Source organism: Fukomys damarensis, unplaced genomic scaffold (assembly GCF_012274545.1).
Source record: "Fukomys damarensis isolate Sample0158 unplaced genomic scaffold, DMR_v1.0_HiC HiC_scaffold_16, whole genome shotgun sequence".
NCBI lineage: Eukaryota > Metazoa > Chordata > Mammalia > Rodentia > Bathyergidae > Fukomys > Fukomys damarensis.
Window position 1 is genome coordinate 114,620,482 of NW_022900928.1, and position 15,370 is coordinate 114,635,851.

Genomic DNA, 15,370 nt, shown 5'->3' on the forward strand with positions numbered 1-15,370 from the left:
TTTGGTTTAATGTTTTTATATTTATAAGTCAAAATTATGAATAAAGTCCAACATAATTCTAATATACTTTTAACCTGATTTCCATTTTTAGCAAGTCAGGAGAAAGAAAAACAAAAGGCAACAGTCAGGGTAAAAGGAAAAAAGCTACAAATGTAGGCAGAACTGGTAAACAGCTACATGAAACAAAGTGGAAAATCTACCAAGCACATGACTTTATTAGAATCACGAAAGAATCACTGTGTAACTGTTATCCAAACCATCAAAGTTATACTCTATTCAGAATAATTCACTAATATTTCTACTCAAAATTAGTGTTAATGTTCAAAATAAAGTTAAACAATTTCCTCACAAGTCATACTAAGTCTAACTCTTCAATATACAAAATAAGCACTTTTACAAAAGGTACAGATACATGGAAACACAAGCAACTTTAATGATTTATGGCAAACAAAAGGAAGCTTGAATCTCTAAACTAATTTCAAGTACAGTAAATTTACACAGTAAGTACAAGTGCAAGTTTCAAGAGCTAAACAAACCAACTGGGGTCAAAACAAATGTTTAAAGAAATACTTAACAGTAAGGGGGAGAAACCATACGGAGGACAACAAACTAAGAAAATGAACCAAGGAATATGAGCAGGAGACTCCAAAGGTATTTTTACAAACTAGAGTTCAGCTGCAAGTAAAATACAAAAACCTGTCCAGGACTGTGACCTAGAAGGCAACAGAAAGCAACTTTACAGAACAAAAACAACAAAATCCCATGGTCTTCAATTATTTAATCCAGACATTAATTACCTAACTCCTCAAATTCTTTGGTGCAGTGGTGTTCATCATCATTCTCCATCAGAATGAAATGTGGGGTGAACACAACAATGGTTCTAAAGGGAATTTGAGAAATAATAAAGTATACATGTTTACAGTAAAGATACAGCTATAAATACTTAAAAATAAGTAAATGAACATGATAAAATATGTACCATGAGCCTAGTATTGATTTTTACTGTCAGAAAAATCCCAATACTGATATACTTCAAATCATGATTTCTTAATGAATACACATGATTTTAAAAGGACTAAAAATAAAACACACCAAGAAAATTGTAAGAAATTAAAAACAATGCAAAATGAAGACAGTTGCAGACAAGAGAAGTTAATATCTGCAGCAGCACATTTAGATCAAGTACTCTCTTCTCATTGTAATAAAGTCAGAACAGTAATTCAACAACATTCTCTGTTTACTACAGGATGACAAGTATGGCAAGTATTGTTGCTGGGGGCAGGAATGGACATTTTTCATGAAAGAACAGTAAAAGTTTAAATAGTAACAGTATCATTTACAGATTTAATGAACAGTTCTGATAGCCTATCATTAATCTTTGATAGCTGATAATTGGAATAAAAGGACACTATGAAATAAAAAAAGAACACAGATCATTTTTAAGAGGAAAAAATCATTTTTGCAGTGCCACGGATCAAATCTAGGACCTTGTACGTGCTGAGCAGGTGCTCCACCACTGACCTGTACCCGCAACCCCACCATAGAAAAACTATTAAAAGCAGTCCTAGCACCTAAATGAGAAATGCTGAATGCATTCCTCATCTGGCATAAATTTTTTCCAATACAAAGAAAAACATGTGAATGACTACCTATCTGTGAAAACGTGAATAACAAAATGCAATGGCTGAATTCTCACAAACTGTGCAAGTTCAATTTAAAATGTGTATCTGATATAAAATTCAGCTGTCAAGAGGAAGCAACTCGAAGGACATCACACAGTTTATGAACCAGCTGGAAGGAGCCATCCAGACTTTACCCTGCCGAACCCTTTCTGGGCGATAATTAGATAAATCTTCATAGATGATATACTGTGTGCAGAAGCGCTGATCCGAATCGGGTTTGGCATGATATGCGACTGTATTGATGGTCTGAGTCACGTCACTGTCTGGCTTGGGCTTTCTACTGAGGACCTGGCCCCCTGCTGCAGCTACCAGCCTAATGAGATTGTCCTTTGGATGATGTTTGAAGGGTCCCCCAAAATAGAAGTAGCATCCATCAAACAGCTTAGGCAACTGAAATAACAAGAGAAAAAAAAAGCTATTAAGAGCAGATCAAAATATTTTAAAACACTGCAAATGAGTGAAGGAAATAAAAACAATAGTCAAGAGCAATTAAGAAGCTACTTTATGAGCTGCTGGCACAAGTTGTATTTCACAACTGAAACAACTGGATCAACAAAAATACTTATGCAAATAAGGGTTTCCTATTGACAATTTATTTTTCCTAAGATTGAGTCACTATCTCAGATCCTTTTTAGGCTCCTAAAAAAAGTGACAAAAATAATTATTCATCAATTTCTTTTGTCAGGATTCTTATAAATACCTAGGATAGCTGAGATATGCTTCAGGAATACCAGGTTAAACTTAATTAAACTGTGACAGGAATATCTTTTTGATGGACCATCCAATTTTGTCCATCCTGGGCTGGTGATTTAGCTCAGTGGTTCTGCCGCGCAAGCACAAGGACCTGAGTTCAATCCCCAGTACCAAAAACAAAAAAGCAAATAATTTTGTCCACCCATATTCAGGATGGCCTGCCAACTTAAGTCTCTTAAGGTGGGTCTCAGGGGGTTCCTGAGATGTACTGTATTGCTGTGGCACAAAAGATTATGAAGGCATGCTGAGGGATCCAATCAGCGACACAACACTTTTGTGTGCTTCATGGAAAAACAAAATTTCACAATTCTTTCCTATGAAAAATTTTCATTCCCGTGTTTGTGTGTGTGTGCTAGTACCCATTAAATTGGCAATATGTGGCAATAAAGACATATGGCAACCAAATCCGAGCAGCAGCTGTAAGTCTTCTCTCAAGCTACTTCCTGTATCTGAGATTTACTTCAGATTCTGAAAGGTTTATGGGAATGTTCAAGATGCCAAAAATCCATTAACAGTATGAAATTTATTAACCTTCTGGATTTTACTGCCCATTGTGATCATCTCTTAGAATCAAGTACTTGAAATAAGCACAATTAAAATTTTAATCAGTCACCTGTACTTGTTGAAAGGGCAGAAGTTTTTCCTGACGGTGGTGATAATATGAACTCATAAGAGTAAGGAAAGTAGTATCAAAAGAAAAATACCAGCTGTTCTCTGTTGAGCCTGCTTCTCCATGGACCTTCAGGAATTTCGTATTTTTCTTCCTGGTCACAGACTTTTCTTTGTAGACATGCTTTCACCCCTAAAAAAAGCAAGGAAAAATAACAATCACTATCAAGTGAACATTATTTCTCTCACTGAAATTAAGCAAAATTATCTGGGTTTTTTTTTTTATGGTTCATCTAAGAAATTTTACTTGTTCCATAATAAAATATAATAAAACTCACCTTCCATATTAAAAAAACTTAAGAACTCCTTCCTTCAGAGGATTATGCAATGAATTAGTACTGAGCACTAATTTTAATCTCCTTTATGAAAAACCTAAACCAATACACTATTTCAAGCACAAGAATAAAAACTGACAGTTTTACTAATAGCAATTACCAAAACTAAGGTGAATAAAAAGTCCATCACTGAGTCCAGTATGCAAGAGTCTGAACTGAGCACTTACTTTTGTTTTTTGGTTGTTTTTTTTTTTTGGTACTGGGGATTTGAACTCAGGCCCTTGCCGCTTGCGAGGCAGGAACTGGAACCACTGAGCTAAATCCCCATCCCTGAGCACTTACTTTTGACTGCTCACTGTGGCAGCAAAAGTCTAATGTCTGGTCAGACTGTATGACCCAACATTAGGAAAGTGCTTTAGCCTTTGGTGCCTAGCTGAGCTGACCATACAGCAGGGCTCCACAGCACCTGTTTAAACAAGTAGACTAGGACTTGCTTCTGATTTAACATTGAAGTCATTACTTCAGAGAAAATTTGGTTGGGCTCCACAGGGAAAAAGAACATTCTTCTGATGATTTGGATAACTGTACCCAGTTTCAGGTTAAAAAAAAAAAGTGAGAGTAACAGAGTTAACCGTTTGGTGCTGTTAGGAACCATTCCTCTATCCTAGGTGGGGAAGCACTCAGCTGGCCCATTAGCTTTCTGCCAACACCTGCAGTCTGCCTAAATTCTAGAAATGCTGCAAGGCCTCAGGAATGTCTCTGGCCAATCAAGATGGGAGAAAACTAGAGGTCACCACTGAGGGTAGGAATTGATGACATGTATATACAGAAACCATACTCCAAAGTTTGATGGCATATAATAAACTAAACTTGACATTTGAGGTCAAATGACAGTTATCCTAGTAATTTGCTTTGGGATAGTTATTTAAATTCCTTAAGCCTTTGCTCCCTTGCTCATTAAAACAAAATCAGCCAAACCAAGCTTCCACAGATAAAATGCAAAAAACATTATAGAAACTGGATTCTATAATAAATTATCTTCATTATAAAAATAAAAACCTTCATGCATTTGTCTTTGAGATTACTTAATAACCTCAGACAAAATTCCAAAAAAGAGTTACTGCAGTACGTTATAAGACTTCAGAGTAGAAGCCCAAATTCTTACTCATGTTTTATATTCCTGCTGTTTCGTTACTTTTTGGTCCCATAATCGAATCTAAACATTCATTAAAATAGAAAGGCTTAATTTAAATAGAAAGTGCTTAATTTAAAATGATGGCTGATTTTTTCACTTACCACTGAGATGAGCTCAAGTTATAGCACATAGATGGTAACGTTACACTTGTCCCAAAATTTAAAGAACTTGAAAACAATGTAGAACAATTTTTATTCTAAATATTTTTTAAAAATTGCCAATCAAAATATTCTGGAGGAGCCAGGCGTGGTGGCACATGCCTGTAATTCCAGCACTCAGGAGGCTGAGGCAGGAGGGTCACTGTGAGTTCGAGACCAGCCTGGGCTACATAGTGAGTTCCAGGTCAGTCTCAACTACATAGTGAGACCCTGTCTCAAAAAACCAAAAAAAAAAAAAAAAAAAACCCACAAAATATTCTGAAGATGTTTTATTGCTACTTCCCTGGGCACAAATAGGTAAAACATGAGAAGAAGCTATCTGTTTACATGTTAAGTGTATCATCCTTACACCTGTAAATCCAGTAAGAGAAAATTCGCATAAATTTTCATTAGTGGAAAACCATCACAGCAATATCATTTTATAAAAACTATAAATGTTATCTAATATTCATCCTAGGAGCAGAATGCATTATAATCTTAATGTATAAACATCATCCAATACTCTCAAAACCACAATTTTCCATGATTAAAAAATATTCATAATTACAAGGCCTGACCAAATGTTTAAAAGAATAGAAAACTAATGCTAAAATTACATACTAGTACTTTCTGGTTAAACGAGAGAACAAAGAAAAATTCCTTAAAGCCCATTTTTATTTTTTAGGAAATGTCTATTCTAACTTGAAATTACCGGGGGTATAATTATACTTGTTCTAAGGAAAGACTCTCATGAAAATTGATTAACAGTTACTATCTCTGTTATCAAATCCAGCAAGATTGGGAGAGTTGATGCTTGCTATCTACAGTAATCATGTTCTGTGAAGATGCTGTGAATATGAATTTGTACATACTGAACTACTGCTCCTAGCGGGAACACAGGGATAGGGCCCTGTGAGCGCTGGCCCCAGTGTTTTTGTAAAGTGACTCATACTTAACTTGGTCTTACGTGTTTATGTTTAAAGGCACCTTAGTTATTCTGCTGTGTTGATTCATTAGCATCAAACTCACAGCCAACAGTAATACAATTCAGGACTTGACAAAGCTTCTCTCTCCAACAAATAGTTTCACTGAAACACAAAGTCTTGAGGTTTGGAAAATGAGCCAGTGCTGCAACTTATATGCAAGGGCCATTTTAGGCAGTAAAAACAAAAACACAAAACTGCAAAGAACATGGCTCTGATAAACTGTGAAAGGAACCTTTGTTTAGAGTAAGAGCTAAAAAAAAAAGGTGGCAAAGTGTCAACCTGCTGGCAGCTCAGCAGCTGGCAACATCCTCATACAGCAACTCAAAAGTGTTAGCCACTATGCATACCTCTACAAAAGCAGTGTGACTATTGATTTGAAGATTATGACAATGCAGCAAGTAAGCAAATTCAGAAGTGCAGTATCCACAACAACGAATAATGAGGATTTACTATGTATTATTTCCATTTCAGGGTAAGAAACAAGTGTAAAGAAGTTAACTGGCTTAAAGTCATTCCACTAAGTGGAAATTCGACTCCGAGTCCACTTAGTTTTCTAAAGCCTATGCATTTTACACTAAAATACAGCTTTCTAGTATACAAGATAAACCTTGGGCTCTAAAAGGCATGACTGAATATGCTGAATGCTTTAGAGTGGCTTTGGGTGTTCCAAAATGTTTAATATATAAAAGTAACGAGATTTCAACAACTGAATATTCCATCTCTCCAAATACAAAGCTTCGCCAAGAGACTGAATTTTTCCTCGACTTGAGACTGTTGAATGTTATTCAATTTTCAATGTGTGTGCACACACGGACACAAATACTCAGGGCATCCTTAATTCCCTATCACCTAGTTTTTTGTTTTTTTTTTTTCCTTTATTGGTACATTTTAGGTATACAATACAGTTACATTCATTGTTGGGATCTTGTACCTTTACATAATGTATCTATCTTGATTCTTATTTTTTCCCCATTCCCCTGACCTTCCTTCACCCCCTCTACCCTTCCCTATTTAACAAAGATTTTGTTTCCATTTTTTAACTTTATTTTTTTCTTTTTCCTTCTTAGCTTTCCCCTATCCCTCCCATTTCCCCTACACCTTTGGACCTTTTTTCCTATTACACAATGTCAATTATACATTTTGATGCTTATTTACATATTTAGTTTATTACATCAAAGAAACTGTTTGGTATTTACACAACTGGTGCAACCCTATCATGTAGTTCTTAATTTGTTGGTTCTAATTGCACTTTGTTGCTCAAAACTCCTTCCCCAATTATTTTTAATACAATAATGGTTATCGCCTCAGTTTGGTAAGCCGACTTTCTAAATCCTATTGTAAAAATATCTTACAAAAATTGTTTTTGCATATAAATAAAATATTTTAAAAATAGCACATTTAAAATTGCTGAGTAAAAACCTAACAAAGCTATTATTAAAGAACTTAATGTATATGAAAATGGGACTCAACATTTTTGGTAATGTCAAAATATCATCGGAGAAACACTGCCAGTAGAATGGTATCACATCATATACTCATTCCATACCAAACACCAGCACAGGAAATAAAAATAGTTAAGATGTGTTATGTACATGTACCAACTCCCAAACAATAAATGTAATCATTATATACTCCAAACATATATTAATTAAAAACTAAAAAGAAATGTGTATGAAAAAATAAACAGCAGCACAAAATACTAGCAATCTACCAAAACCATTGACTTAAACTCATTACTTTTCGTGTAATTATTTTAATTTTTTAGTCCCCTAATCATGGGCACCTTTCTAAAATTCCTTCCTACAATTTGAAAAGCATTCATAATAATAACTTAAGATGAAGGATTATGGCACATTTGAAGCCAAGAAGCTAACACTAACACTTCCATTGGCTAAGGTCTAACCAGAGGTAAGTTAAAATGTGCCTATGCTGGCTAACCCAATCTAGAAGTTTATTTAGCTGATTAAACTCTGACAAGGAACACATTAAAATGGTATTCACTGGTCCTAACAATGTGCTGATTGACACCTGAGTTAATTAAGTATAAATAAAATGGCGACAGCAAAGAAGGTCCATGGCTCTATTTGGGAGGGCACCCAGGCTTTTACCATGTGAAAATGTCTCAATTAATACAATTTCTAGCTCAGCAGCAGTGGATCAGTCAATTTCTGTAAAAGAAAAATCCAATGCTCTTAATTACATTTACTGAATTAAATACACTTTGCTGATTCCCTTCTTCCAACTCTATACTACCAATATCACTAAAGAATAAAATCAAAATGCTTATTCTTTCCCCCTGAAAACCAAGGAACAGTTTCCAGCCTATAACGTGTCTGAAAGGTGACAAAGTGTTTTAGTAGAACTACTGTCATAGCATAGAAAATCTTGAAAACTTTTTGAAAGTTAAGAGTGACATCTACTCCAAGGGTTACAACTTGAATATATACCACAGTACATGAATCCTAAGAGATTTAAGCAGCTTTCAGTGACACACCTGAGATGAGAATTCAGATCTCCTCATTTTAAATGCTAGCCATTTTCTACTCATATTTGAAATACTGTATTTCTCTTACAATAAATCACACGATCACTTAGACAAATGGATAGTTATTTTTGACAGATTAGGGAAAATGTACATTAAATGGCATACATTCAGACCACTTCAGAGAGGGAAGGAATTTCGTAGGGTGAGAGGGACAATGCTTTTGGCTTTGTCTTCAATATCAAAAAGTTTATTTCAGCTGATGATGTCAAAGTTGCCACTTTCTAGAGTGTCCTGAGATTCACAATAAAGACATTACCCTCAGTGAACATTTACCATAATAACAAATTCGTATCAACTTCTAGTGAACCTTCTTTGAGATAAGCCAACTAAACTGATTCACTAACCAAGTGAAACAATTGGAATTAGATGCTGTAAAATAAATTTCAACAATTTTCATGACAATAGATTAATAACATTAATGAAATGGAAGAAATCTACAAGCCAAAAACTACCTATTTAATGAGTATAAATAATTGAAAGTTAAAGTTTTATTTACTCAATAAAACTAAGCAAGTTAAGCAAACTTCAACAAAAATTATTATTCTATTTTCCACCTAAAATATAAGAACTTTTATAATTCTTACTAATTAACTCAGCTAAAGTAAAACATATTCTAATCCGTAATCTCTATATAGGCATCAAGATTTTAAACTAAGAGATTTTCTTTTTTCTTTTTTGGTACCAGGTATCGAATTCAGGCCCTTCTGCTTGTGAGGCAGGCAGCAGAACCACTGAGCTAAATCCCCAGTCCAAAATAAGAGATTCTCTACCAAATTAAAGGTATTTCTCAAAATTCAACCAAATTATTTTATATGTGTAGTAAGTGCTTAATAAAGTAAATAATTATCTGCTACTAAAATACTTCAGCAGAAAGATAGACTCTTGCTCTCCTTTTTGAAGGAAAAAGAAGCAGGTACAAGAAAATAATATATCCCTGTTAGCTTTCTCAACTGGTTCTTTCCAACCTAAAATAAAACTCTACATGAGTATATTGTTTATATAAACAGATGCCCTCATAGTCCAGAACAATATATCCTTTAAAATGTATCAAACTACTACTCTTGTAAAATGTACATTTTATCACATTGTGTCATCTTTTTTTACATTTCAAGTGTTCCATTACATATTAAAATTCTGAGTGAAACAGCACTTTGCGGAAATGGGAGAACAACCTACCTATTAAAACAGAGGTTCTTTTAGCCCAGATGTATTCCTAATCATGTCTATCATTTCATGTAAGCTTTCCTTTTGCCCTGAGATCTTATTACTCCTTTATATATAGATAAGCAGCCCAATTCCCAAAGTACATCTTAACTCAAAGTCATTAACTCAAAGTCATTAAGGCAGGCCTGGCTAGCTTTGCAAAGCCAGGAATCTCAGCAAACTAATACAGTTTATGAACTTCAGGGCTTAAATTTTTAAAAAGAGAAACCTGTACCCCACATAAAGATATTCCTTTATTCTACATCATTAGTAACCCTTCTTGCCTCCTAACTCATTGGAGTACATACATACATCCATCAATGGATTGTATATTTTCATTTTAGCTGCATGAACCACTGATGATGTTTAGTGCTTATATTAAATTTAGTCACTTTTCCTAGTTTTAGAAGGACAAAAAGAAAAAGATCACAAAAATGAGAGGGATAGAAAAAAGGGACCCTAAATCCACAACTAAACAAAAAGACTAGAGAATGAAATTAAGACCAAATAAAGCTTCAAAACAGAGATGTTAGAATCCAAAACCAGGGATTAACTCTGTGCAGAAAGCCACAAAATTTCCTTACTCTCTTCAAAAGCTAAAGCAATACATAAACCCGTATTTTAAGAAACTGTTATTCTTTTGAAGTTACTGGCAATTTGTAACAAATAGCACTGAATATTAGAATTAAATCACTGTCAAAAAAAATCCTTTAAAAACATTAAAATACACAATCAAACATCACTCTGCTCCCTCTCAAAATGAAAAGCCCTCACAAGAATTCCATTAGATCAAACCTAGAAAGATATCACATTCAAGGTAAGAGCATATATATATATATAAAACCATTGAAGAATTAATTATTTTATTAAAAATTAATATCCATTTGATTTTTTATAAAAGCAAACTAATTTTTTGCAAATGCAATTATATTAGGTTTTACAGTCAAGTAGACTATGACAACATTAAGCTTTAGAAAAAAAGGAAAATGAAATTCTAGGACAAAAGAATGCAAAAATAACTTACATTATTAGCTATAATTTTTAAAAAACTGGGTAGCCAAAAAAATTTAAAAAAAACAAGCCCAATACATATACGAATTCCAAGAGTGAGAAGACAATGAAGGTTGAAAATGCAAAACAGTCATGCCACCATAAACATCTATTTTGGCATATCCTAAAGAGTACTGTTGTTATAGATTAGCAGATTCTGATTGCATATAAATATTACTTAAAATTATCATTTTTAGCTACTTTTAAAACTAATATGCTTGACGTGGCGGTACACACTCAACAGGCTGTGAGCAGGAAGACCACTGTGAATTCGAGACCAGCCTGAAATACACAGTAAGACCCTTTCTTAAAAAAAAGCCCCAAACAAGCCAAACCAAAACAAACAAAAAACAAATGCTAGTTATAAGTGAGTTTACATATAAAAATATATTTCATCCTAACATGCTGAACTTATATATATCAAAAGCAACCAAATTCTATCACAAAAATACTACATCATAAAATTTTTAAGCAGAGCTCAAGTATCAATTATGACATCTGTCATTATGAGTATCAAAATAGTCTATGGTTGAAGACCAAGCTCAGTCTAATGTCCAAAATTCCCATAATTAGAGAAAGCATACTCAATGTTCTTAGAAATATATTTAAAGTTCAAACATTTATGTAAAATTTCCTGATATGATTACAGCAATCAACACAGTAAAATGTAATTTTTAGATCTGCATAACAATATAAAAGATTTGGTGCAAAAAATGTTCACATATTACAGGTAGTAATTTCCCTTTTTAAGATGAAAGCTTTTACCTTTACCTATCTATATAATCTTATATATTTTCTCATTATTATTAGAACTTGAAATTCTGAATTTATCCCTAGAGAACTTGAATTGAATGTAACACGCATACACTGTTTTAAAACAGTTAAAACAAATTGGCCTCTTCAGTAACCCACCAACCTACCACCATTTTTTTTTTCTTGTCTGTATGTATTTACATTTACATAGCTGAAAGTGAAAACCATTTTTAAATATTTATACACTGCTTTTCATACCTTAGTCTTAGAGAAAAATTATTTTTTCAGAGAATATCTTTAAGCATTCTAATGTCTTTATAATTTTTCTCATATTTAGGTCATTCTCCCTAATTCCTACTATTAAAAATAACAATGAAAATGCATTTTTTTTTTTTTGTATTATATGTTTAGGGCAAATTCTCTGAAGTGGAACTATTAGATTAAAGGATACTGTATCTTTTTTTTTGGTGGCGGGGGTGGGGGATGGGGGGAGAGTCTCACTAAATTGTTAACTTGCCCAAGTTGGGCACAAATTTGCACTTCTCCTGCCTAGGCCTCCAAGAGACTGGGATTACAGGTTTTTGCCACCATGCCTAGCTTTAAAAAAAATTTTTTTTTGGCTTAACAAAAAATTTTTGATGGAGGCCTTCTCTAAGTATTAATTTGCCTAATTAATATTTATAGAAATGCTTTGGTATATCTATTGTTTTTATAATTAGCAATTTATTAAATAGAATAAAAATCACACTGATATTAAAAATTCCATGGCACTTTTAACATCCATTTAAAGAAGTAAATCTTAATAGAAAAAAAAAAATTTAGCTGGATGTGATGGTGTATTACTGTTTGTAATCCCAGCTGCTCTGGAACTGAGGCAGAAGGATTGATGATTTGAGGACCACCTCAGTAACTTAAGCAAGAAAATAAAAGAAAGAAAATGAATTTATTAGTCTGATGATGAGTTTACTTATAAACTAATTATCTAATGACTGTTTTTTAAGGTTCATCACTCAACAAAAACAAGAAACACTCCATCTGGCCCTTCCCTAGCTCACAGACAAAAAGTCCAAAACACAATGTCTGGCACATCTCCTCAGCAATTCCTTCAGGTGATGGGACTTCTTAAAAACTCTATAGCTGAAATTTCATTTAAACTTAGATGAGAGAGGGGAAGAAAGAGAGATTATTAAAGATGATGACAGTCATCTGCTCTCCCTACACAATGAGGTGAGAAATGAGGATGCAGAACTCATTAAAAAAAAAAAAAAAAAAGGTTAAGCTAGACAAAAATTTCAAAACTATGCACTACAAGAACAGATTACTAAAAAATATTGTATAGAAGGCTGTAGAAGGCTTAGGATGTAGCTTCTTATTTATATTCTAAGAGTAATAATGTGACTTATTTATACATTTCCTATTCTTTTATTCTAGTCACTAAGTTTACCGAAATTCACCTTTATACAAGGCTAAGTTGCCTGTGAGGAACTAGAACCAAAACCAAGGCTGAAGCAGAGTTTTAGTCACAAAGCAGATTCCTGCTTTTCAAAAATCTGACAGTACTGGGTACTGAAGTCAAGGAGCTTCATGCATGTGAAGCTGATATACTCTAAATCCCTGAGCAACCTTTCCAACCTCTAAGACTTCACCTTTTATGTTTATAAATACATGTTTGTGGTATACAATTATTACATTTCTCACAGGGGTTGGCATATTGGACATCTTTCCCTCCCTCTTCCCTCTTCTTCCATGTATTGGTCTTGTTCACTTTGCAAAAGATCCATCTCCTTTTTCCCTATTATCTTTTATTTTGTGCTTCATTATGTAGATTTCTCACATAAGAGAGGCCATGAGATATTTAGGCTTGTGTGTCTGATTTATTTCATTTAATATTATGGTCTAAGGTGAATCCACTTTCCTACAGTTGATTCATGGCAGAGTAGCACTCCATTGTATGTATACACCACTTTTTACTTATCCATTCATCTATTGATGGACACACAGGCTGCTTCCAAGATCTAGCTATTTATGAGCTGTTCTGCTATAAACACGGATATGCATGTATCACTGAAACATAATGTCTTTAACTCTTTTATAGAGATACAGAAGAATGGCTTGGTCAAATAAAATTTTTAGCTTTAATTTTCTGAGGAATCTCTACATTATTGTTATTTGATTTTTTGATGTTGGCCATTCTTTCTGGAGTAAGATGGAAATTCAATGTTGTTTTAATCTGCATTTCTCTGATGGCCAAAGATGTTGAACATCTTTTCATGTATTTACTAGACATCTGCTATTTCATTTTTTGAGAAGTATGTATTTTGGTTCCCCATTGTTTGATTGGGTGTTTTTTGTAAAGAGCCTTATTTCTTTTATTTCATTATATATTCCAGATATTAGTCCTTGACCAAGGAATAGGTGGCAAAAAAGGAACTTTCCCTATCTATAGCTCCTATTTTTGCAAAACTTTAAGATAAATAATAGTCTGTAAAATATCTATAAAATAAATGAGACCAATGGCTATTTCAGCAATATAATTTTGTCCTATTCTCAGAATCTTTATGCTAAGTCCATTAACTGTGGCAGTCAAAGATGTTACACATACATGATACAGCAAGAAATATTCATCAATCAGATAAGCACTTATACAGAAACTTCTAACAAATTTGGATACAATGAGTCAAGAACTCCCTGAATAATTTTTATTAATTTGTTTTATTTACTAAATGAATCAACTACCTATAGAGAAAAGATTAAAATTCCTCTTGGTTCTATATTTGGTTTATAGAAAATCTCATAAAAAGGTATTCTTAATGTTTCTTAATAGTTAATCTAGTAAATGTTTTGTATAACCTTGAACAAGCTAACATGTAGATTCAAAGACAAGACCTAGTTTTAATAAGCCATAAATCCTTACAGCTAACTTTGAAGGCCTGTCTATTTCATCTTTTTTTAACATAAATGATTTTCAGATAGCTATAAATAGCTCCAAAACATTTTTTAAAGTCAAACTGAGATGCACAGCACTAAGAACAATTTAGAAACCGTGAGAAATACATATACTGTATTAGGAAAAGGGGACTTTGAGAGTTCTTGCCTTCTTTTTATAAACTCCACGATTATTTAACTTCTCTCAAACTTTGAACGTACTTCTCTTTGAACTCTATATTAGAAAATATGAAGGTATGAACTTCAATAAGAGATTTCATCCATCCTTTATCCTAAAAGAGCCACTGATATAAGAGGATGTTATCCACTACTATGAGAATCACCATGTAGCACACTATTAAGGCAGCTTGAGCCCATCAGTGATTCTATAAAAATGACATGGCCAAACCATTAAAATGACAAAACTCACATTTCCTGAAGAAGGTAGATTTTATGGAAATGAATCATGTAGCCTATGTAAGTAACAGAATGCCAGTTCAGCACATTCTCAAGAACTAGACTCAAAGTTAAATGGCAAATGACTTAATACTGAAAAATTTATATGGCCTCCTTATTGAGACCTTATTATTAGGAAAATCTATCTTTTCTTATAACCACTGGCCAACTGTCTGATATGCAGGTATCATATAAAAGAACCCATAATCAACTAACAATAGGAGATTAGCCTAAATTCCTTAATTAATCAATAGAAGGAATGAATATAAAAATCAAACTAGTCTAGTTAATTCAATTTGTAATTCTCTCAAATCCAGTACTTACAGTCAAACTTCAGGATCCAGCATCCATTGAGAATCCCGAGCATACACTTGAGAGTACTCTGAGCTTCATGACCAGGAATAATGACATGAGTTACTAAAATATAAAAAAGAGCAGTAAGCATGACAAACATAAACCAAAAGAATTCTATATCTAGACCACTTTTTATAACTGCTTAGCCTATTTTACTAACATATGTGAATTTTCTTCAAAGGTAGCAATTTTTACAATTTTGTATAAGACTTCTTTTATTTAGCACCATTCTCTAACATGGCCATCAAGAGAAAAAAATCAAAGCATTACCATATCTTAAAACCACATTACCAAACACAAATTTTTTGCTATCTTCAAATTATTACTAAGGAATTATGGCATTATGTTGCACTACCATTTGTTATTAGTAAACTCATAAATTTGCTG

At 33.3% G+C, this 15,370-nt stretch overlaps 1 protein-coding gene across 1 annotated transcript in view; it reads right to left on the minus strand.

Annotated features, from left to right (window-relative positions):
• Positions 1-1,200: 1,200 nt before the first annotated feature.
• Bard1 (BRCA1 associated RING domain 1) overlaps positions 1,201-15,370 on the minus strand; it is a 50,490-nt gene continuing 36,320 nt past the window's right edge. Inside the window, exons 9-11 of the mRNA XM_010616030.2 lie at positions 14,954-15,046; positions 3,140-3,237; positions 1,201-2,072 (exon numbers count right to left, since the gene is read on the minus strand). Coding sequence (XP_010614332.1) covers positions 1,740-2,072; positions 3,140-3,237; positions 14,954-15,046 — 524 coding nt within the window. The 3' untranslated portion in view covers positions 1,201-1,739. The remainder of the gene's footprint in view (positions 2,073-3,139; positions 3,238-14,953; positions 15,047-15,370) is intronic.